The sequence below is a fragment of the Cricetulus griseus genome (assembly GCF_003668045.3).
Source record: "Cricetulus griseus strain 17A/GY chromosome 1 unlocalized genomic scaffold, alternate assembly CriGri-PICRH-1.0 chr1_1, whole genome shotgun sequence".
In the NCBI taxonomy this organism is placed as follows: domain Eukaryota; kingdom Metazoa; phylum Chordata; class Mammalia; order Rodentia; family Cricetidae; genus Cricetulus; species Cricetulus griseus.
The window spans coordinates 67749099-67773600 of NW_023276807.1; the positions used below are offsets into that span (position 1 = coordinate 67749099).

The 24502-nt window shown below is 50.6% G+C and overlaps 1 protein-coding gene across 1 annotated transcript in view; it reads right to left on the reverse strand.

Moving 5' to 3' along the window:
• The window catches only part of Mcf2l (MCF.2 cell line derived transforming sequence like), a 64113-nt gene that overhangs the window by 2802 nt on the left and 36809 nt on the right, over positions 1–24502 (reverse strand). Inside the window, exons 11-32 of the mRNA XM_035453013.1 lie at positions 23790–23906; positions 23112–23261; positions 21969–22093; positions 20902–21016; positions 17993–18112; positions 17364–17555; positions 16732–16923; positions 15912–16071; positions 14928–15001; positions 14619–14695; positions 13077–13143; positions 12042–12157; positions 11129–11198; positions 8502–8594; positions 8314–8406; positions 7507–7632; positions 6311–6532; positions 5989–6081; positions 5053–5131; positions 4854–4920; positions 4272–4387; positions 170–291 (exon numbers count right to left, since the gene is read on the reverse strand). Coding sequence (XP_035308904.1) covers positions 170–291; positions 4272–4387; positions 4854–4920; positions 5053–5131; positions 5989–6081; positions 6311–6532; positions 7507–7632; positions 8314–8406; positions 8502–8594; positions 11129–11198; positions 12042–12157; positions 13077–13143; positions 14619–14695; positions 14928–15001; positions 15912–16071; positions 16732–16923; positions 17364–17555; positions 17993–18112; positions 20902–21016; positions 21969–22093; positions 23112–23261; positions 23790–23906 — 2586 coding nt within the window. The remainder of the gene's footprint in view (positions 1–169; positions 292–4271; positions 4388–4853; positions 4921–5052; positions 5132–5988; positions 6082–6310; positions 6533–7506; positions 7633–8313; positions 8407–8501; positions 8595–11128; positions 11199–12041; positions 12158–13076; positions 13144–14618; positions 14696–14927; positions 15002–15911; positions 16072–16731; positions 16924–17363; positions 17556–17992; positions 18113–20901; positions 21017–21968; positions 22094–23111; positions 23262–23789; positions 23907–24502) is intronic.

The window sequence follows — 24502 nt, forward strand, 5'->3', positions numbered from 1 at the left end:
AGCTCCATGGGATTATGGGTAGTGGATCGTGATCCAAGTGAGCATTGTGTATCTGTGGCTGGAGAATGGTAGCTGCAAAGGACCCAGGCCAAGTTGGATTTTCTAGAATATTTCCTCTTCACGAGACACAGGGCCCACCCTGAGGCACCCACAGGGAGGTCAATGTTACCAGCTTCTTGGGGCCCACTCCACCATCTTCCTCTGCATCAGATGAATTGACGAGCTCCTCAGCACTGGACCAGCCTCCATCTTCCTCAGGGGTTTCCAGTGAGTGGGATGTTTTGCTCCAGCCTAGGAGAAACAGCTTCCTGTGAGGTCCACACCCATGATGCAATCATCATTACCCAAGTGTGTTCTTTATGAGGTCCACAGGCCCCTGGAATGGATAGCTGTGGGACTCTGAACATGGCCCTGTCATCTTCCTAGGTTCACCAAACTGTGCTGCATGTGACAGCTCTCTGTCTTTGTTGGAGTCACCCGCTTAGACTCCCCACTGGTTCCTTCTATACTATAATAAAATGTTGGGTACAGTCTGTGGTGACACACAGTACAGGGAGATGGGGTGTGAGTTTGTCTGCCTCCATCTGCTGGGCCACTCTAAGGGTGTAAAATGAGGTCTGAAACCTTCTTCAGGTCCCCAGCCCTATCAAACCCACCTACTTGGACTCTATAGAAGATCCTGTGAAGAGAAGGGGGCTTCAGCTAAAACTTCGATGGCTAACACCTACTTTGCTGCCAGGAAAACAATTTCCAACTAGAATGACCAAATAAATCCCTGACCTGTGAGATGCACACAGTTGTGGTTCTCACTGGACAGGTTAACAACCAGGAGAATGTCAAGGCTGTGTGTGGGTATCCTAGCAACCCAGGTCCTGCCACCAGCAAATCCACTGGATTGGCCAATGGGTCCCCATATTTCCTACTGCTTCATTCCTGTTTCTCTTGCTATATGCTCTGATGGGTAGCACCGATATTTCCCTTTTTGGAGATATGGAAATGATAAATTCCTATTGTGTAAATTCCTCAGACAGTAATAGGGTGAGGTGACTACCTGTCCTTCCTGGTACTAAATACAGTCACTGCATGAAACTGGAGGACACATCAACACACAATGAAGCATAGTAAGGAAAGCCAGCCTGATTGTTGGATCTGAGTCTACATTCACCTGCTGTCCTATTGTACTAGGTTCTGGTGCAGTGTGGGGGTGTGACGGAATTACAGAAGAGCCCCCATGAAATCAGGGCAACAAAGAGGTCTTGTAGCTCTGAGCCACCTCCATGGCTGAGCATGCCCAGCGCCAGTGATGAAAATCCTCTGTTAAGGAACATTGGGAAGGCACTTCTGTCTTCCTAGAAAACAGACAGGACTAGACATTCCTGAGATACCAACTGTTCAGGCTTAGGCAGGACAAGCTAGAGCACCTCTGATCTGCCTCCCTGAGGCCACACATAGGGCCTGGGGACAGCTGTGTACTTGGTTCTGGGAAGTGTTATACAAGGCTTGTATATGTGTAAGAACTGGGCTCTAGGGGTTTCCAGCTACAACCATCTATCCCTCTTGCTCCAAGCACATGTGCAGGCAGCCTGATTGTTCCTTCTTCCCCACTGACCATCATGTTGCTGCAAAGCTCACATGGGGGCCTCTATCTAAACAGAAGCAAAGTCTAAGGACAGTTGGAGCAGATGAACACTCCCAAGAACAAAACCTTCCAGCATCAGAGACCATACAGTTGTCCACAAGCTACACAGAAATCTTCACCTTCCTTAGTGTATCTATGAGAGACTTCCAGCACCCTTTGGCAACTAACATATCTCACAAGTGTCTATTGACCCAGAATAGCATCAGATCATGTTGCTGTCTATAGCTGTTAGACACTCTATTAACAAGAAGACCAACATGCTGCCCTAACAGTGTCCAGGTACCAGATGTGAGACAAGGACACAAAAGGATTTAGAAGCATGATGATCTCAAATTAGGTGCCATCATTGTCTTTGGGGATTCTGGGAGAATGCATGAGAATGTTAGCCAATTGCCTTGTACAACTCTCTCTCTCTCTCTCTCTCTCTCTCTCTCTCTCTCTCTCTCTCTCTGTCTTTCTCTCTCGCAGGTGTGGGCTGCATCTGCACTACAGAAGGTAGAAAGAATGGGAATGACTGGGCCTCACACGCCACCTGGTCATCCTCTCTTCAACCTAGAAGGCTGCATTGATGCCACTCAGACTCAAGGGAAGGGACACTGGCAGAAACAAGCCACTAAGCTGGAACAAGGTAGGAACAGCATTTGGCACAGCCACAGCTGTGTCTGTTGTCTCCAAACACCATGTCTCATGGGGGGAATATCTCAGGGTCTTGGGTAACACATGCAAAGTGCTGAGTGGATAAAAGCAGACCTTCACAGAAATCTCAAGATGGCGAGTGGCTCCTGAGCAATGGGAGTGCAGCATCAGAGTGTTGGGCACCTACCCATTCATGAACTTAGGCAGCCGCTGACCTCTGAGGGTTGCAGCTGGGTAATCAGGGCTTGGAGCATGGTTTGTGGGAGGAGTAGAATGAGCTGGCCAATATGGTGAAGGTGGAGATCTTTGGGACAAGGAAGGACTTGGGTTTTCCAGGGAGAAAGAAACAGGGACCCAAGGCCGAGAGTGGAGCTGCCTGGTGCAAAGGCCTGGTTATGCCTGTTTCCACCCAGAATGGAAGGGCCAGCTGGTGACTCCGGGGAGGGTGCTGGTACCATGGCTCTTTGAACAGGGCACTTGCGGGCTATACCAGTACTGAGAGATAGATCTCAGTGTAAATACTGGTCAGCCAAGCTGTGCCCGAGCCTCTCTGCTTGCCAATGATGGGTCAAGGCAACAGTAGGAATGTGGCATCTTCTAGCATCTGTCACCAGGTATCAAGCTGTGAACCACCAGTTATTGCTTCTGGCTTGCCTGATCTATTTGCTTTCACCTAGGTACCCTGCACAGCCACAGACAGCATGCCTGACTGGGGTTCAGGGGCTGCAGCGCTACCTCGCAAACCAAAGGGAGTCGGGTCGCTCTTTACTTCATGCCGCTTAGCTTTTTTGTCAGGACTGGTCGGAGAGGCTGCAGGAAGAGGAAGAGGCAAAAATACAATAGTAGAGAGAAAGTGGAGAAAGTGTCAAGTGAGAGGAGGAGGCAGGTGAGGTGTTTTGAGATGAAATGGCTGAGGGAGGTAGGGAGGCCCGGAGAGCGGAGGTGGCGGAAGGTGGCCTTAGCCGTCAGTCATCGTCTTAGGGGCTGCCCTCAGCTCTGCTTACGAAAGAATACAGGAACAGAACAAGCATTTCTTTCATTCAAATTTGAAGCCAACTAAGAATCATAAATTGGGAAACGCTCTAATTCCCATGCCGGTCATTTGGGAGAGCTGGAGGATTGGAAGGGAGCATTGTGCACAACCAAGGTATGCTAGGGCTGTCCTGAGCTTTGACCACCAAGGAGCATCCCCAGGTAACAAAGCTATTTCAGTTCTCAGTTCAGAGGCTTCTTCCCCCCTCCCCCGTTACTGTTCACTAGCAAACACCCTAGAAGACACATGGGCATGGCACTCAGCAGTCAAGAGTCACGGCAGCAAGAAAGGCAGAGGCCTGCAAAGCCAATGGGAAAATTCAAGGTGGGGTGGGGAGCGGGGGGGGGGAGTGGGAGAAGGGGTCAGGTGGGCTAAGTAGTTAACAGCTCCAGTTTTTAGCAGGCTGTACTTGAAAGGCTGACTCTTTCTGTATCCAAAAGGCACCCCTAAAAGATAACGTCGGGCATCTGTGTCTACACGGTGTCAGTTGGCAAGAATGATATGGTGGGAAAGGTGCTTGTGTGGCTGTGTGTGGCGCCAGAGGCGGCCACACGGAGATGGCGTGGAAGGCAGTGGGGGGTACTGCCTCTTTACCTTTCTGACCTTTGAGGTTAGCCAAGCCCTGCAGCGTGAAGCGCTTTCTGGAAAGCGCAGAGCTTTCAGAGGTAGAGCTAGGGACCGCATCGTCTAGGAGGGAGGAGAGACAGAATGCAGAGACAGCATCTGGGAGGGGAGGGAGGATGACAGGATGCAAAGGGTACCAGCCACGGACCTACGCTCAGGAGTCGGTGGGCATAGAGAAGTTGCACATTTTAGGGTGTCCCAGATGGAGGTACACAGTGACTATGAATGAGGGGTCTGTTGTGAGGCCAGTGTGCTGGAGCGACCCTGAGCTCTCCCATGCTGGCTGATGGACATTCCACGCGCAAGGCCTGGATGGGCCACACTGCAGTTGACACTCACCTTTGCCCTTCTCAGGGGGCTTTGGCAACGACGAGCTCACATATCCTTCCAGGCTCAGTGGGTCTGTCTTCCTGTCTTCCAGCTTCTTGACATTTCTTGTGTTTCCTTTTGTGGGACTGAGGACATCAGTGACCAATGAAGAAACAGTGTGTCAGTTAAGTTCTCAGGAAGGTCTAAGGACTATTGGTACTGAAACATCTTAGCTCCTAGACTGTCCTCCAGGCACCATCCCTCATTCAAAGTTGGTGATCAACTGCCACCAGGCTGTGTACCCTTGGCATGCTGACTACCATCAGAAGTGATCCACAAACAGAAAGTTGTGAAGCAGGGGGTTTGCTGAGGAAGGTAGAGTTAGAGACACCTTCAGGCCTGATGTTCAGGCATAAGCCACTGACACATAATCCCCAGATGACACTGGAGGGTCTTGTGCAGACTCATCTCAGTGACACAGTAAACCCTGTGGCAGTAAGCCCTATTTTTCCTCATGTCTTGGGGACAGCTTCACTATGTTGCTTTAATAGGTCCTTTCACCTCAGTGTCCATCTGCTTTCTAGGCTTCTGTTAACACACTGCCATGCTCACCTGGTGCTGGATAGCGTGGGCAGAGGAAGGCTGTGTGACTGTTCCAGGGCTCTGTGTTGACTGGCTTCTGTGGGAGGGCAAATGGCCGCGCATCACTTATCAGTGGGCACTGAACACCTTTGTGTTCATGGGCTAAAGGCTCTTGGACAGTTGACAATGGCACACGGGGAAAACAGACAAAAGCCAAAGGGAGCCTCACCTCGGCAGGCCTGAAGCTGGCTGGTCAGAACCTTCCGAATTTCATTCACCCATGCTGCTTTGATCTCAGGGGTTGGGGCCTGTTCCAAAAGAGAGGAGGGAATTGGTGCAGGTTCCAATAGACACCCTGTGTGTTACAGGCAGAAGGAGCATGTGGTGGGAATGTCCCATTGTGGATCTTTTAACCCTGTAGCACAGAACTGGCTGCAAAAGGCTGTGGGTGTATGCAGGTGCCCAGGGCATGGCAAAGACAGCCAATTACTAGCAGGAAGTCCAACTCTCCTGGTGATGTTGATGTGCTGGGCTAATTGCAGATGTGGCCTGACCTGCAGAACAGATCTTCAGGGAGCACCCTCTTTTTGAACTTGATTCAGCTGTGAGGTTTTTTCAGCTGGGTATAAAACTAGAAGGCACACTGGGGCTGCAATGCTATCATGGCCACTGTGTGCTGGCAGTTGCCACCTCATCTTCTGTGACCCTGAGGGCAAGTAAAAAGCCCAGCCAGGTTGGGCTAGGACCTTCATGGGGTACTTATGTTCTTGCCTGGGCCTCATGGAGAGGATGTTGTCCCTTGAGTCTATTTTGTAGCTCTTCCCTCTCTTCCACTGGCCAATAAGGACAGGTATACCATACATTCCACCAGAGAGCCAGGCTGTGTGGGTAAAGCTCTCTAGAGGCATCATGAGACATGGGAAGAAGGGCTATTTCTAGTAGTTCCTGTCTATTACCCTAGATGCACTTGTTCCCAAATTCCATCCTGGGCCGAGCACATCCTGTGGCCCTGGGAAGTGACCTAACATGACAGCTCCTGCTTCTGGGGGATGAACCTCATGAAGACTGTTGACCTGGTTCTCATTGGCAGTCTCTCATTGACCACCCTGAAGAGACTCAAGGGCTCCCTCAGTTCCTGGCTTTCAGGGCAAGTGAGTGGCCCTACCTGGATAATGTAAACCTCCTCTCTTGCATTGTACCAGATCTCAAACTTCTTGGCGTCACCCTTCACATTCTCTGTGATGCCGACTGCTGTCATCTGATGGCATAGGAACAGAGACAGATATCAGTATGCATGGTGGAGTCATGTGTCCTGTTCAGTGATGATGGAAACTGAGGGGAGAGGAGGGGTGGGGTCAGGGCTAAGGGTTGTGGGAGCCCCAGAGCTCCCATGGGTTGGAGTTGGGTGTCTGATAAGCCTTCATGTTAGATTGAGGCTTGTTTGGTAACTGTGTTCTTTCCCTCACATTGCTGGTTGAGTCACTCACATTCAAGGACTGCTTGTAGCTGTAGGAAGGGGCCTTCTCATACCCCTCCCCATTTTCCTCCCTCTTCTTGCAGAAGAGGACTGCCTTCTCGTGCAGAAACAGGTGCCGCTGCATGGGCTTGAACCTGGCCAGCTCCTTCACCTTGGTGTGGCCCTTCTTGTGGTCTGTCCACACACTGAAGGAGCCTTGCATCAGCAGCTTCCCCAGGTCACTGAGGTTCCCCTGGAACACAGGACACATGCGGGGGGCATGCAAGACCGGTGAACTTGGGAGGGCTGGGGCTCTAGTGCATACTGGAAAGACTACATGCTGTAGAGTTTTCTTCTTGTAGAACATTCTAGAAGGGGCAAATCTCCAAGGTAGTAAAAGGCCAGCAGGCTACAGGGCTTGGAGGAAAGAGGAGGCATAGCATGGAGGAGTCGTGGTGGAGAAGGGACAGTACCCAGAACCCTAATGTATAGTGGACTTGAGGTAGTGACATATCCCCAGAGGCCTGTCAGCTACAACAGGTGTGTCACACCAACACAAGGGTTTTTGATGGAGGAGGCAGGGGGCAGGGGTGGATGTTTATGAATATGAGCTTCACACTCAATTTTAATAAATCTAAAACTGTTAAAAATAAATAAAATCTAGTTATTTTAAAAACCAGAAAATAAATGCTAAATGGACGTTCAGAGAAGCAAAACCCTTCTAGGTTAACCTGAAGTGGGTCTATACGGGGAAATTAACTCCAGCCAGCCACTTCGTCATTAGCCACTTCATCCACCTTATCACAGAAAACATGGTGTCCCACCTGGTACCCAGGAAGTAGACAGGAGGAAAGAGTCTTGGGGTGCATCCCTGTTGGAGAGGCCTCACCTTCCTGGGGGAACAGCTGTGGCCTGCTCCACATCTGACAAGCTCCTGACTCAGAACCTGGGGCTGCCCTAGGCCCTAGGCCATGTGTATCCATGTCAAGACTCAGGTCCTGGCTCATGTGTGTTCACTTAAAGACTCAGGACCTGGGCCACATGTGACCACGTCAAGACTGAGGCCCTGGGCCATGTGTGTCCACGTTAAGACTGAGGCCCTGGGCCATGTGTGTCCACTTCAAGACTCAGAGAGCTTGAAGTACTGATAGTATTGCTCCTATCAAATTGCTCCTGAGGCAAGGGCATCCTGTTGTTGGCACCAAGGGTGACACAATGGGGCCTTACATCATAGCCAGTGATGGCGATGAGGTGCATGGAGTCGTTCACCGCCTTGAGGATGCCAAGGATGGAGCTCAGTGCCTCTTGTAGGTCCTCTGCCCCCTCGCAGTTCTTGCTGTATTTTAACATTTCCTGAGGCGGGTACAAGAGAATGCAGTTATACACCGAGATCTCTCCTCTACACCTCCAGGGGCAGCTGACTGTCCCACAGATGCAGACTCCAAATGGGGTCCCAGGAATCCTGGTGTGGTCCCTGGACAGACACCAGCACATCAAGCATAGCGAGACACTTTGTCCCCTGCCCCCAAACCAGGATGGGCAGCTGGGTTCTGCAGAGCAAGAGCTGCCTGCCTGGCAGCTATTCACACTTATCACACTACGTGCACACTTATCACGCTTGCTTCATGCTGTTGCCATGGCCCTGCTAAAGGCACAGTACTACAAACCCTTTCCTGCCCTGCCACATGGAGCAGACTCCCAGACAGAGACTCCTGGTCTCTACTGTGCTAGGGACCAACAGGACGGACAGAGCTCGGCTGGCATCCCCTATCTGGAGAAGCCACAGGCTATCACCACAGGCTCTTGGTATAGCTTGCTATCTCCATGTCCCTGGAACTCGACAATGCCTAACACACAGCAGGCCTACACAAGTGGCTGAATGGATCAGGGTCACAGCAAGGTGGAGGATAAGTGCCTTTGGGTCTGGGGCTAGGGCTTGGTGAAGAAGAGTCTGGGCTAGGCCCTGGGCCCCCGCAGACACCAGGCCAGCAGGCAAGTATGGCTGACCCAGGACAGCTGTCCTGAAGGCTTCACCTTGAGCAGCAGCTGGTATTTGGTTATTCTCTGCACAGGTTTCAGCAGGTAGGAGTCCAGGCTCAGCTTGTGGTCCAGCTTCTTCTGGCACTCCTGCAACCACCAAACACTTGGTCACACAAGGCCACGGCTCTGTCCGAGGCCCCAAGGAAGGAAATACTGGTGTGGGGAATGAACTCAAGACAAACCTGGAAGAAGGGACAGTCGGAGCACTGTCTCCACAGGCTCTCGGACCGTGGCTTGTTCTGACAGTACTTCTCGTAGATCTGGAACTCCTCCATCTACAGCCGGGAGGGACAAAGAAAGCACAGGCTGCTTTTCAGTCACACTGAGCCCCTTTCTGATCTCAGGGAGGAAGCTGCTGTTGCTTCCAGGCTAACTCCCAGACAGGCTTGCTGTTCACCAATATTGGAGCCTCATACCCTAGCCCCCTCACTGCTGACCATTTGTAGCCCAGAGAGGTGGAAAGCGAGCTCTGCCAAGAGGTTGTTTATGGTACAGTTTGTTTATGTACATAAATTCCATGGTATTCTCAGGCAGTTTTGCAAATTATGCAAGCATTTTGTAGAAATACACCTGAGCAGAGCTCAAGAGATTGCCTGATGGTTAAGAGCACTGGCTGTTCTTGCAGGGACATAGGTTCAGTTTCCAGCATCCATCCGCATGGCAGCTCACAATTGTCTGTAACTCCAGTTAAAGAGAATCCAGTACTCTCCTCTGGCTCCTGTAGACAACACACACACACACACACACACACACACACACACACACACACACACACACACACACTATGTGAAATGAAATTTTCCCTGGGTACCTCAGGGGATGTAGAAGGAGATAGGATGCAGCTAGGTCTAGAATAGAGTCCTGGGGGGGGGTTGCAGATGATTTGGGGGTACAGAGGGCTCTGGGTCTTTAATGAATATAGGGTACATATAGGGATAGATCATAGAAGTTCCTGGGATACTTGGATCTGAATGCAGGGGATTCTGGGATAAAGTCTGGGGATACACATGGTTTGGAAATCAGACAGTGTTAGGCATATGGTGTGGGGCACAAATGCTTCTGAGGCATGGAATGGGTTGGGAGTATAACCTCCATGATTTATGGGCACAGAGGACTCTAAGGCAAGTGCTTGTGAAGCTTACCCTTCACATCCTAGCCTGGCGTGCTTCAGCAGGATGGGGAGGCTGAACTCCTGCATTCTCCACGCCTGGATTCCCTGCTCTGCCTTTGACTCTGGAGTCTTCCTGGCCTTTGATTTCTAATGCCAACCCCAACCTGTCTGACCCCTAACAGCTCTGAGCTGGGATCAAGAGATGCTGAAGTCCAGCATCCATGGGTAGGGACATGGGCAGGGCAGCCTCAGCTGCTTGCTGCCAGGGGTCTTGTACCTCAGTCTCCCTGATGACACAGCTGCTGAAGGTCAGAGACTATGGGCACTTTGTGAGTGTGGAGCTCTGACAGTCCTAAAGATCTGCGCCTCCCTGCCTCCAGGTTCCCACCCTCACTGTCTGACAGCTGGGCAACAGCTCCCACCAGAAAGTCACTTCCTAGGGCTGTGCCTGTCCTAATTCCCCTCTCATTATCTCAAAATAAGTTCAACACAATTGGCTTCTCACCAGAGTAAGGAGCTGTTCAGAACATGGACCCACACAGACTCTTACTCTGTAGGAGGAATTTCAGAGCTTGACACAACCACCATGCTACAGACTTGAGGAGCATCTTATGGGTCATTTTGTAAGAGCATCCCTGAGCTCAGTGTAAAACAAAATTACCCCAGGTATCTATCTCAAGAGGACTCGGATGGCTTTTGAGTATGGATGACTGTAGAACAGAGTGCTCTGGGTACAGGGTAGACATTGCATGGGGGATTCTGATGCTGATGGTTAGGGATCAGTGGCCTACAGAGTGATGATCACCTCAAGTTTGGGGACTCTGGAGACACATTAATGGCCAGGCTGAGCCTGCTTCCCATCTACGTTGAGACAGGGTCTCACTATGAAGCCTTTGCTGGTCTTGAACTCATGGAGATCTACTTGCACCTTTGTCTAAGTTGATAGTGCTAAAGGCATGAAGGTGTTCACCACCATGCCTGGCCCTTGGCAGTGACTCGCTAGAGCTTCAGGTTAGTGTGGGAATGGAACCTGGGACCTGGTGTGTGCTGTGTGAGTGTTCCACCACTGAGTGGTAGGTAGCCCGGCCTCCTCTAGCTCTTTATTTCATGACCTTGCTTTGTTTTCTCTTGCCAGTGACCTCCCTTCTGTACAAAGTGAATCTCACAGGTCACAGGGCTCAGTGTGACAATATCCCATGGCTGAGAAGTTATGCACGCATTCCATTCTTTCTGCTCTAGGGTGTACTTGACTGGGACTTTATGCTCAGATTTCCACACACCACTCTTTTTAAACTCATCTCCACTGTCCTATGAGGGAAGCCCCTATGGTTCTCAAGAGGAGAAAACGGACATAGTGAGAGTCCCCTGCCTTCTCCAGTGTTGTTCATCTAGCAAGGCTTAGACAAAAATAAACCAACACACAAAGGAAGTTCAGCAGCACCAGGCCTCAGGAACTGATTTCTGCATCCCCAAACATTGAGCTATATGGTTTTTCTCTTTTTCTGGAATAGTTGTTAGCCTGTGGTGGGATTGCAGTGGCATCAGTGGTGAGCAGCTTTGATGAGGCCCTCAAGGTGCTACGCATGGTCAGTAACATGGAGGCACCAAGGCCTCCCCCCCATTTAAAGATGTGAATGCAGGGCCCCTCAGAGGTTAGAGATGTGCACTGCCTGGGAGGCATGAGTTAGAGATACGTACCCTCTCCAGAAAGCACCTCCCCACCAGCTCTGGGCAGTCTATGCAGCTCTCCAGCTCCCGCAGGAATATCCTGCATGGAGAGATTGCCAATGAGGCGGTGAACACAGCAGAATCAGATGACACTGTCTTCCAAAGACCCTGAACAACCTCATCACAGTGTGGCAGCGACTGTCCACCTGGCCTGGGAGCCTGCAGCTCCACCCCTGGCTCCTGAGTACCGACAGCACAGTCTGCCTCCCTTTATTTCTGACCTTGTAGTTCATACTAAAGTGGAGCTACCCTTCTGGGGAGAGAGGTGAGAAGAAGGGCGAGACAGGGACTGAACATGCCAAGGCTCTAGAGGCCCTACACACTGGCCATGAGCTTGTGGGTTTTCTGGGACCCACTAAATCCCCACTGTGTTTCCTGTCTAAACACGGACTTGCACCTGTCCTCTGGGGAAATCCCAGGAGAGGAAGGCTGCATGGGATCCACTGAAGTTTGAAGTCACTGGGGCCAAGTCAAGGACCCACCTTGGTGGATGCTAAAGGGAGGGTTTTAGATGTCCCAGCTGCAGGAGGATGGGGTGGACAGCTGCGTCTTTTATAAGTCTGGAAATCCTTCTAAAGGATGTCACCGTTGGAGGTCCCAAGTATTAAAGAGAACACATCAGGGCTAAACTGCTTCCCAGCAGCACCACTGACCTCCCAGTAGGCAGCTTGCCAATCACCCAGCCTCCTTAGGCACAACCCAGCAGGATAAGGGGTCCCAAAGGTGGTCAGAGAATGCATCATAGGCACCTACGACATGTGCCTGTGACTCTGTGTGGGTTCTCCCTGGAAAGATTTGCTCCCAGTCAAGTACATCCCAGGGGCTATGGGTCTCTGCTTCCCGCAGGCAGCCATGTGCATGTATGTCCAGATGGAGGGCTCACCTGTTATGGAAGTGATAGATTTCCTCCATGTTTCCGAACAGAATGTTCTTCTTGTTTTGCAGGCCTGTTGAGATGAGGTGTGCCATCAAGGGGTTGTCCATTTCCGCGGCATAGCCCTGCATGGGAACGGGAGGCAGTTAACCAGAAGAGATCCCATCTTCCTTCCTGCCCTTTCTAGCCAGGTATAACCAACACACGGCAGAGGCCACGCTGCTCTTGTGTGTATCTGATGTGTCTAGCTACTAACTTCCAGGTCACTATTGTGAAGACTCAGGACCCAGGGTTCCCTTCTCAAAGTCCTTGTTCTGGAAACGTTCTCTTTCTTCTTCCTTTGTGTGTGTGTGTGTGTGTGTGTGTGTAGTGGAGATGAGGCAGGGTCTCATCCAATAGCCCAGGCTGGTCTAGATCTCATTATATATCTCAGGCTGGCTCTGAACTCACAGCGAGCATCCTGCCTTAGCTTCTGAGTGCCAGGATTACAGGGTCTGCCATCACACCATACACAGAACTGTGTACACTGTTTCCTATGACACCAATTATTGTCACTGAGGTCGTGTGGGTCATGTGCTTGCTATGTGCATGGGCAGCTCTCTTATGGCTGTGCAGGTCCAGCCACTATTCCTGCTGACGGACATTTGGGTGGTTTCTGGTTTGGGCCAGATACAAACATTTTCATGCACTTTGTTGTGGGCGTAAGTCCTCATTTGTAAGTAGCATTAAAAAGAAAAATCCTATATGTATATGTATATTGGTGTGTGTGTGTGTGTGTGTGTGTGTGTGTGTGTGTGTGTATGTGTGTGTGTAGTTAGTGGTCGTGCTGGAAATGAAACCAAGGACAAGGACCTCAACATGCTAGGCAACCACTCTTTTCACTTTTTATTTTGAGATGGAGTCTTCAAACTGGCCTTGAACTCTCTCTGTTGCTCAGATGGACCTTGAACCTATGATCCTCCTGTCTTGGTCTCCAGAGTAGAAATATCAGTCTGTGTCAACAGGACTAACTGTAGCAACACCTGGCCCCATGCCCAGTCTTACCTCTAAGACACAGAGCAGTTCCTCTACATAGGCCCGCTCTGTGTCCAGGAGCTCATTCATCACATGTCTGTGGATGGGGACATGGAAGAGCAAAGACGTTAGTGTGGGACAGTCCTCTGGAATCACTGAGTCCCTAGACTTATCTGTGAAGGAAGAAATCATGATATCGAGGACTTGCCCAGTATGGGAGCTGAAGAAGGTGGCTCCCTGGCCTTCCATTGATAATGGTTTCCTGCTTCCCCTGTCTTCTGGGACAGATTTCTCTACCCACCTTCTGGCCTTCTGTACAAAATCAATGCCACCTCACACACACTGGTGAGTCAAGACACCCCCTGCTTCTGTCACAAGCCACTGGAGTCTCTCCAAGACATCCTTACCAAGAAGGTCCCCCAACTCCCACCCAAGAGCCTCTGAAGAGGCGTGGCTGTTCAAGTGCAGTACCAGCTCCTATCCTGCACGTGATGGCTACACGGTGACCATCTGCAGCCTTGCAATGTGCCTATCATTTGTGGAGCTCCAGGAAGAGATGAGGACTGGGCTTACAAAGCATCCAGCCATTCACAGCTTTCAGTGATGAGGACCACCTGATAATAGTCTATAGCCAGTCTGCCCATTTCACCCACAAAGGCCACAGCCCATGGGTACTGTCTTGAGTCTTGGCTAACAGCCAAGTAACCAGGCCCTGCGTGTGAGCCTGGGTTAGCAGAGCAAAGAGGCCTGGGCCTGCTTCTTAGCCACAAACTGCCTGGACACAAGGGAGGTCACCTCCGCCTCAGGGCCTCGACCTTCTCTACTATCTACCCTTCTTTGCTTCTTGTTTGTCATCTTTCATTGGAAGTGAAAGAACTCATGCTCCTCTCAGCTGGTATCTTAGTGCCATAATTCACTGTCCTGCATCTCCTCAGAGGGACACTGCTGAGCATGCTGGGGACATCTGAGACAAGTTGCCTGTGTACACCTGTTTGCTCACAAGCGTCTAAGAACCAGTGTTCCACTCCTACTGTATTTAGACCAAATGCAAAGAATGAGGACAGTGTGGGGTTAAATGTTTTCTTCCATCTCCGATGTTGTGACCCTGGCTCCTGGCTAACTCCCCCCACCCCCCGGGTGTTTTGCCTTCTTTGCAATGTTAACATCTTGCGTTCACATTGTCTGGCCTGGATGCTTCTCAGAGACTTCATGAGTGGAGGGACTCAACTGAAGGCAGATGGACAGACAGGTTTCAGTGGGGTATTCTGAGTGAATATCTTGAGTATATCATAGCATTTCACCCATTACTCTGCATGTGTCTTTGTGAGTAGCAGAAGGTAGGCCACACAGGAAAGGTGACAGGTGGCCCCAGTAAGGGTTCAGTTGACCACCAGCCCAGCCCAAACAAATGGGTGTGCCTGTATGGCCCATAGCCCATGTGCTTGTTTTCAGTTGGCATATACACAGTGCTGGCTTCCCCCATGCTGTGTATGCCTAGGTACAAGTGCTGCCTGCCATCTTTGTGTCGCTATCACCCAGACACTCAGCTTGGTCGGAAGCATGGTCACTCACCTGCGCAGGATGGCTAGGCTCTCCTCCTCTTCCCCCGTGGAGCTGGTGCGGCCCTGCCGGGTCTCGCTCATTTCACTCTGAGGAGAGAACAGCATGCTGGGTGTGAGAACAAAAAGTGCTGCTTCAGATGCTGACTGCCCGGCCCCATTTCCCATTTGCAATAGAGTTTGAATAGGGCAAGTAGATGCATGCCCCCAGAGTCCAGGAGACCCAGAGAGACTGACCACATGGATGACAACAAAGGGAGTATGCTGAGATAACATGCTACAGCTAGGAACAACGGACAGGTGATGGTGGCATGAGCCTCACCTTGGCTCTCCTGTAGGGCCCTCGCCGGAGTGCACTGCCCTCAGAGCTGGAGTTCTCGGAGCTTCTCCAGGAGCCTGGTTTAGAAACACGCAGAGAAGGGTGTTAGTTCTGTTGAGAAATGTACACAGAGGAAGAGAGGAAGAGAAGAAAGGATTATAGAAACAAATATAGAAGGAAGGGGTGATCGGCCGGTGAGGGATGGGGAGCTACCTGAAGGAGCCGTTGACTGGGGCCTCCACAGCCCTGAGGGTGGGAACAGCTCTAGCTAACAGGGAGACAGTGGGCAAGAGGGAGGAAACTCATACTGGCACCCTGGAAACCTTCGAATTCTTGGCTAGGGGCATCTCTCCACAGGCAGGAAAGCAGCTCTCCTCCACCAGGGAGGTTGATGGCAGAGTGTTTCCCCAGGGCCTTTGTGGCTGCCTTTGGCTCTTGTCCCAGAGTGGAAGGGAGATGTTCTCCTGATGTAGGGCAGAGGAAGTCTCTAAGCAAAGGGGAATGTTAGCAGGCCATGGCACCCTTGCAGCTCATGGGTTTGGGACATGGTTCCATAGTTAGTGACAAACTGGAGGGCTTGAGAAGAGGTCAGAGCTGATCCAGCGGCACAGCTCTGGCAACAGCACAGAGGACGAATGGAATAGGGAGAAACGGGGTCAGAGGAAATGACGGAGGACCTTTCCTAAAGGGTCAGTCAGTGTCTCTAGTTCTGAAGGGCCTGGGATTCATCTGAAAGGACCCAACTGTGCTGTGGCTAAAGCATAGAAGCAGCCACAGTTGATGGCACATGGCAGAGTGTGGCTGAGTCCCAGTAAAACTTCGTTAATTAATATGGGTGGCAGAGCAGAATCAGCCCTGGTCTACAGGCTGCTGACCATGGGATAGGGCAGCATGGGCAGGGAGGGAAGTCAGGGAAGGAGCATGACAATAGGATTTGGCATTTTGGTTTCCTCAGATGGCTGCCTGGGAAGAAGAGGCCATGTATACCTGGTGAGGGGGAGGGGGACTTGGTGAGCGCCTCTGGGCGGGGAGCCACAGGCTGCACGGGCCGTGTCTGCTTGGCTGCCAGTTTCTTCAGGCTGGCCTGCCTGCGGTGGAACATCTCCTCAGTGCTCTCTTGCTTCTGAAAGACTTTTTGCACGTGTTCCTGAAACAACACGGCTACTAAGACACCTGGCAAATGTCAGTGCCCACCCTAAAATCCACCCTGTCATCCATAGAGAGTGTGTCAGGGTGCGCAGCTTCCTCGGCTTCAGGTGAGTGAGAAGTGTCCATGAACAGTGAACTGCACTGTACCAGCTCTGGTCAGACAGTGAGAGCTGTGTGAAATTCCATGGCAGGACGGAGAGCCATCCCCAGAGGATGACTATGGAAAGGGGATCAGTTTTTTCCTATTGCCTCAGAAATAGAGTTAGGACATCTGGCTGGGGTTGAGGAGGAGCCAGCCCATCTTTGGTGTAACATCAGAGGTACTATGGCACAATCAGAGTTCCAGTGAGTGCCACACCACAAACCACACCTATCTCAGGTGGTACTTTGGGAGATGATGGCATGGTTAGAATAATCTCTGCAAGGCAGGAAGGGCTGAACTTGATGCTTCCTACCCTGAATGTCTACCCAACAATCCTCTTTTCCTACTCAAAGGGTTCTTCAAGGGTTGGGGGATATAGCTCACTGAAAGGGACTTTCTTAGCATGTTGAGACCCTGTGTGTAATCCTCAGCATCTCAAAGACGTGTTCTATGAAATTGCCTATGAACTGGGTCCTCAGTCCCCAGGCCACAGATGGAAATCCATGTTGTCATTACCAGAAGGTCCTGGTTGAGGATGCATTCATAATCTTTGTAAATCTTATTGAGCTCCTGGATCTTATTTTCTGCACCAGTCTCCAAAAACTTCTCGATTTCCTGTAGGGCTGCCTCGGCACCATCCTGGGACTGGCATTTGTCTACGGGCTGTGAGGCCAGCAGGAAGATTCCCTCATCACACCATTTCATGGACTGGAAACAAAGAGAGGTGGGCAGTCAGCATCAGGACCCACTGCACCATCCTTCGCAGGTGTGGCTGCCTGTGGAACTGTGTGCCCCCACCCCTGCCTCCTGACTGATGCCCATTCAGGATATGAGGCTTCCTGTCACCAAGGCAAAGGGTTATGTGACCCTGCAAAGCTGAGTGGTCTTCCGGGCTGATCTCACCATAGGAGAGGGGGTCAGAATAAAGCAGGACTAACAGGGAACCTAAGTTGAGGTCCCTCCTAAGATCATTGCTGGAACCAGTGGGTGCATCAGGACCAATGCTGTGAGTGGACAAGAGGATGCAGGGGGCAGAGTGCTCTGGCTGTCCTGTTACTGACTCTTATCAGCTCAACCACCCCCTTGCTGGTAAGGGATGACAGCTGGCTTGGCCCATTAGCTCAGATGAGTCCAGCTGGGTTTCCTACCATTTCCAGGAGGCTATGCAGCTCCAGGGACTTGCTGAGGAGGCCCCTCCTCCTGGTGATCTCAGTGGCGAAGTGGTCACAGAGGTGCTGGAGCTCCTCACACTTGGGGTGGATGGAGTCTACAGCATAGTGTTTGTTCTCAATCAACTGCTGACCTTCCAGTGACAGGGCTCGGGCCCTATCCACAGCCACCTGCAGAACACACCAAGATGCCAGTTTAGCCCTGTGTGGAGAGACAAATGAGGGGCAGAGTCCTATGGGTGTCTGTACTGGAGGTGGGAGATAGACATGGAGTTTGTGGACTGCCATGGCTGACTGAGGCCACTGAGTCCTCGAGCCATTCTGAGGCCAAGTTCCTGAGGGTCAGGAAGGTATTGGGTTGCCCGGGCCTAGAGTAAGTACAGGTTTTAAAGTTAAGGAATAATGAGAGATCTAGAAAAAGGGGCTGTGGAGGACAGGGTGGGTGCCTGAGGTGGAGGAGGGTGCTTTGGGGTCTCTGCACACTGCCCGTGTTACCCCTTAGATGCCATGGGAGCTTTGTCAAAGTGGGAAACTCCAATCCTGTGCTCTCTGCATAGCTAGGTGATGCTGTGACCACCCTCGCCCTTCCACCCATGCTGGATTCTCACACTGGACTTCTCCTCAAAGCTGGTCAAGTCCTTCAGGAGATGCTGCACGTGTGCCAGGCTGTTGCCAACATCAGTGAAGGCGGCTATCTTCTGGGACATAGAATCCAATGTGGTCTTGACCTGCAGCAGAGGAAGACTGACTTGGAGCACCTGTGCCTCATTCAGGAGGGACAGGACGTGGGGACCCTGACAGCAGCAAGTTGCTGAGGGCCATTAGAGCTCAGCAAAGCCACCCAGGCCTGCAGAGTCTCTTGGGGCGCTGGTCCTCCCCACGGTGTCAGTCTCTGAACACTTGGAAATGGAACGACCCAAAGTACTTCTAAATGACCCAAAGGTCGAAGAGGAGGCTTCACAGGAAAATCTCAAGACGCTACATTAAATGAAAATGGAAATGCAACATATCAAAACTGTGGGTCACATAAAAAGAATGGTGAGAGGGAAATCGGTAACATTCCTAACAAATATGCATATTATGCATAAGCTGGGTGTGGGGAATCACACCCGTGACTCCTGAACTTAGGAGGCAAAGGCAGGAGGATAGCTTTGGGTTTGAGGCTGTCTGGGCTACATACTGAGTTCCAGGACAGTCAAAACTATATACAGAGTGAGACTTTGTCTTAAAAAAAAACAAACCCAAGATAAGTAAATAAATAAGTGTATTATTAAAGAATATTCTTAAGTAGCTAATGCAGGCTCCTCCCCCAAGAGTCTAGAATAAGACTAACATAAATTCAAAGTCATGATAAAGATTTGATCAGAAATCATTTAAACTGAAAACAAAACAAATTGTTTCCTTGAAAAGATGAACCATTGCTCTTCAAGTGGCACATTGTGATGATATCACAGTCAGTGCTCTGTGTTGTGAAAAGATGCAAACTGTCAATGCCAGTGAGGAAGCAGGAGCTAGCACTACAGGCTCCCACACATGGGGGACTCGAATCTCACTTAACGTGACACAGAGAAAGGGGATCACCTCCTGACAGCATCCCATCACATTTTGTTCGGCATGGAACTGCGAGCACTTTCCACAGCTTTGGAACTTCTAGGAATACTCATTCACCACTTAAACACACACACACACACACACACACACACACACACACACACACACACCTACACTATGTACACACAGGCGAAAAAGAGAAGCTGTGACCAGAAGAAAAGGTGTACACACCACACATCTGACATGCACTGGCACCTATGAATGATAGACAACCCTTAAAACTTAGCAATAAAAACACAAAGGTGGATAGTGCAGCTAGAAAATTGGCTCTGGATGCCTGAAGCAAGTCAGTACCCCAGGCAATATGATGTTGAATTTTGTCAATAGAGTGAGAAGCACAGTACACCCACCCACCCACCAGAGTGTGCACAGCACAGAAAGGGCAATCTTGAACATGTGTGGGGATGCAGAAGAGCTAGGTTGGTCACGCTGCTATGGGAATGCCAAGTGTCACAGGGAACAGTCTGGCAGTTGCTTCTTTTTCTTTGGAAGTGTCTATATACGGTGTGTGTGTGTGTGTGTGTGTGTGTGTGTGTGTGTGTGTGTGTGTGTGTGTACAGCTGCAACATGAGTACGGGTGTATGTGTACATGTGGAGTTGACATTGTCCTCCTCAATTTCCCTCCACTTTATGTGATTCCGGGGATCTGAACTCCAGGCCCCGAAGTCGCATGACAATAATTTTATCTACTGAGCCATCTCTCAAGCTCCAGGCTTAGAGTTTTCTAATATTCAAACAGACGATCCCCGTGTGATCACTCTTTTCAGAGAACCAGAATTTATGTCCACACAGATGAATGCACACATGTAAATGTCTACAACAGTTTCATCTGAGATAGCAAAACCCAAAACACTGATGTCCTTCAGCAGCACCATGGTAGGCTGCTCACATGTAAGAAAGAGGGAGCTGTAGGCATTTGCCACCACCTGGATGAGGAACCTTTAGAGAACTAGGCAGAGTGAAAAGGCCAGTCCCTAAAGGACACCTTGCTGTAGTATCCCGCTTACAGTGTTCCTGAGTTGGCCAGTGTGGCACAGCGAAGGTATTAATCATGCCCAGGGACTGGGGACATGGGAGGAGTTGCGAGGGCTGCAAAGGGCAGCCCAAGGGTTCTGGTATGATGGGTGTCCTGCACCTACAACTTCAACATCAGTCTAGGCTATTGAGCTATGTCTTGTTACCACTCAGGGAACTGGCAGAGGGAATCGGGATCTCTCAGGATCATTCTGTAGGACTACAAGTGAATGTAGAATTACCTCTGAATAAAAAAGTTTGATTTAAAATGCTATCTGGGGCCGGGCGTTGGTGGCGCACACCTTTAATCCCAGCACTCAGGAGGCAGAGGCAGGCAGATCTCTGTGAGTTCGAGGCCAGCCTGGTCTACAGAGCGAGTGCCAGGATAGGTTCCAAAGCTACACAGAGAAAGCCTGTCTCGAAAAACCAAAAAATAAAAAATAAAAAAATAATAAAATGCTATCTGGGGGGCTGAGGAGGTGGCTCAATAGGAAAGAGAACTCAGAGTGGGTGACCTAAGTTCAAATCCGCAGCACACACATAAAAACCTGGCATGGCTGTGTGTAACTGAAATCTCAGCTTTGGGATCCTGAGAGCCCTCAGGCCAGATGGTCTGGACTTAAAGGCAAGCTTCCGGTCCAGTGGGAGACCCTGTCTTTGGGCAGTGAGGTAGAGTGACAGAGGAGGACAACCAACTTCCTGCTCTAGCCTCCATATGAATACACATACTCGTATGCACACATCCCTTCCACACACATAAATAAAAACTATATTTTAAATATCACCTGCGTCAAGCCTTCTTTAGTTTACACATGTTAGACCTCTAGCAGACAGATGCACACCCCTCACTTCCTGAACAGCAACATCCCATGCTCGCCGCTCAGCCACTCACCTCCCGGAAACCTTGCTCAAAGTGGCGCAGCTGCAGGCACTGCTCCAGCTTTTGCTGATGCTTTGCCCAGAACTCGTCAAAGGCAGCCTCGGTCTCATTCAGCTGGGCCAGAAGCCTGAGAAAGAGAGAAGGGGCCACGGGAGTGAGGCCACAGGAGTGAGGCCACAGGAATGAGGCCACAGGAGTGAGGCCACAGGAGTGAGGAGGACTATGCCTCCCAGGGTGCACAGCTTTAACAAGCTTTCCTGCAATTCCTTCTTTGGCCTCATGGCTGAGCCCTGGGGTTCTCAGGGTTCTGAGAGACACGAGTGAGATGCGCTTCAGACAAGACTACAGGCTCCCCAATCTGTCACATCGACACTTCAGAACAGAACTGTTTGTTAATGTATGTGCGTGTGTGCCTTTCCCATGGTCCCAATATAACATGCCTGTTCTGCATACAGTCATAGCCCATGTCGGAGAGAACCATGTGAAAGAAAGCTAAAAGCCAAGAGCCTGGCTGCCTCTCGTTGGGTTTCCGGGGAAAATTCTATCCATACAGGTAGGCCGGTCCTGTAGGTGGGACTGACACCCATATCTAGCCTGCAGCATGGTGAAGCTAGAATGCCAGGAGGCATTCTAGTGTGGGGCTATAGACATGCCAAAGCTTTAGAGAGCCTTAATGGACATTGACTGGTGGCAGTCTGTCCTGTGCCCTGTTATGAACGTGAGAAACACAGACAGAACCCTTTACTGTTAGAGTAAAATGCTGGAACACAGGCACCCTGAAATGCTCTCCTACCTACGAAGACTCACTGGGATGTAGCAGCCACATGAGTATGTGTGGCTATGCTACTGCTGCTTGCCCAACATTTTCCCATCTGTGAGACTGTCTGTTCTTGACTCCAGCCCTCTTTGTCATGGGTGCTGGGGTCCACTCCAAGCCCCGAGAGGGAGAAGGGCCAGAAGGCTAGCTGCTGGGATCTGTTGCAATCTCCTTGGCTATTAGTCTTGTTTTTTCACAATGGCTGTGTATCTGTAGAAGTCGGGCCACAGCAAGGTGGGGGGAGGAGAAGGACAGGCCTTACCTCTTTACAGTGGCCTGGTTGTCCAGCTGGTCCTGGTTCACGCTGTGGGAAGTGCTCTCAGCCAGTGGCTCCCTGAGGCTCTCGAGGATGCTATTCCCCTCCTTCAGTGCCAGCTGAAGGTCCTCCTGCAGAGAGTGTGCACACAGAGCTTGTCTTGCAGCCAGCTGGCTGGACTCAGGTCTCAGTACTGAGTAAGTGGGAGCAGCCTGGGATGGGGCACTATGCCCTGTGGGTGCAAACTGTCCCTTCTGTATGATCACACAGAGTATGTAAAACTGTCAAGTGTGTATGTATATTGTATACATATCTCTATAAATCATTGAGATTCTCAAAGAGTTAAATACATACATACATACATACATACATACATACATACACACACACACACACATACATACATACATACATACACACACACACTAGCAAGGAGGGTGCCATGCTCCTGACTGCTGCAGCAAAGCTAGGGTTACAGGACACTCAGGACATGGGGATAAGGTCAAAAAGTAACTGGAAACCAGACTTTTTAACTGTGCCTCTCCTGGAGTTGGCTTTCCTGTGCAGGTAAAAGGCCATTTTAAGGAGTGGGTGACATGCCTGTCAGAGATAGAGCACCATCCTTAGGACACACAGTAGTTTACAGCCACCCAGACCCCACAGTCTCAAAGCCATCGGTTAGGTAGATGTCTACTGCAAGTGATGCAGAGTGTCTGTGCCCTAGAAAGCTGTGCAAACTGGCAGCGCAATGCTACTGTATGCAACAAATTCAATCATAACTTCATCAGTCACTGGTGAGAAGAACCAGGGTGAGGCCCTGCCTGATTGCACTGGAGCTGCTACCACCCCTCCCCCGCCCTGCCCTCTATGCACAGCCACCAGGAACTGCTCTGGTCTTGGCTTTGCAAACCCTGAAGTCCTTCAGGGTTTCTGGGCCGAGGGGTGCTGCCCACAGATGCACACACGTTTTCACAGGGTTCACTTACGGGACTTTGAAAGGGGGCCTGGTCAGTTCTCAGTACCTCACCAGGCATCTCAGAGACCTGCTTACTTCTGTCTGGTCCTTCCGAGTGGCAACTCACCTGACAGCTTTTGTCTAGGATCACATTTTCCTGCTCCGAACCTTGGCCCCCTGAACTGTTTACTCACCTTTGCTTTAGCCTTCTTCTCTGTGTGAACGCTGAGCACCAAGCTGGTTGACTGGACATCATTCGGCAGTTCTGTTTCAGCCAGCTCCGTGCCAAAGGTCTGCAGCATCTGGGCTGTCTGCTTCACCATCAGGGCAAAGCTTTCGATTGCCTTGGGAGAAGGGAGAACACAGTCACAGAATCCTGCACACGGCCCGTGGCTTGCAGCTCTGAAAGCTGACACCATGACTGTTGTTGGAAAGGAGAGAGTGGCCCCCAAGCCTGTGGACACAAGTGTGCCAGCAAATACCTTCCCATGAGTGTCCCAACCTCATGCTTCTTCAGAGACATACCAGGAAGGCTTTGGAAATGTCCCTGCCACCCAGGGTCATTCTCCGCTCAGGGTCTCTGCCTGCCTCCACCTCCTTGTCAGGAGACTTGTGAGTGTTGAAAACCACAACGACATAAGGCTTGGTAGTTTTTTTTTTTTTTTTTCCTTCTTCTCCAAGCCCAGAAAGCCACACCCGGGCTTATTACTCATGCTATTTCTTTACAGTGACTAAGGTCTACTGAGACCATCTCCTCATTCTTGGGGAAGAAACTTCAGTGAGCGTGTATTTTAAAAGGCAGTGTTGTCATGTGAAAAGAATTCTGCTGGGTTAAGTGAGAACATGGCTACACAGCACCCAGGCCCACTCACTGTGCGGTGGCACAGCCACCTGGAGTGGCAGTAGTCCAGGGTCCCCCCAAGGTCCTCAGTCAGCTGCGATTTATCAATGTAGCCGTGTAGTTCTGGCACTGAGCTTAGCATCATGACCTGTGAGAGAGAGGAGATGATCATCAGGCAGCTTGCTCTGGACTCCAAGGTGGTTCTGGCTTCTGACTTGAATGGATCCAGCTCGGCCCTCTGGTTTGTGGACCTAGGCAAGCCTTTTTTTCACATTGTTCACTTGGCATCCTTGTCTATACGATGGGTATATTATGGTGAACCTCACTGGGTGATGGTGAGGGCCATTGGACATGAACAAACCCTGCACAGGGTACCTGGCCTGTCACGGATATCCAAGGGGATATCCTTCTCTGGAAAGGGGAGCTTGGTATGAGGAGGAAATAGAGCCAGTTTATACTTGCTCCTGCTGAGAACAGCAGACCTCCTTTTAGGTCCTGCTGAGGATCAGCTTAGCAGCTCCCATCTCATCGGATTGACAATTCCAAAGAGGTTCTATTTTGGGTGGTTGCAGTGGCCAGCCAACCTCTTCACACATGGCTTGATTTCATCTTTCTCTGCCATTTTTAAGGCTGTTCTGCCCAAGTTTTAGATAAAAATATAGACTTTGCTTTGTAAGCTGCCAGACAGCTAACACAGAGTGAACCTTCAGAGGCTCAGAGCAGATGTTATTTGATACCATGACA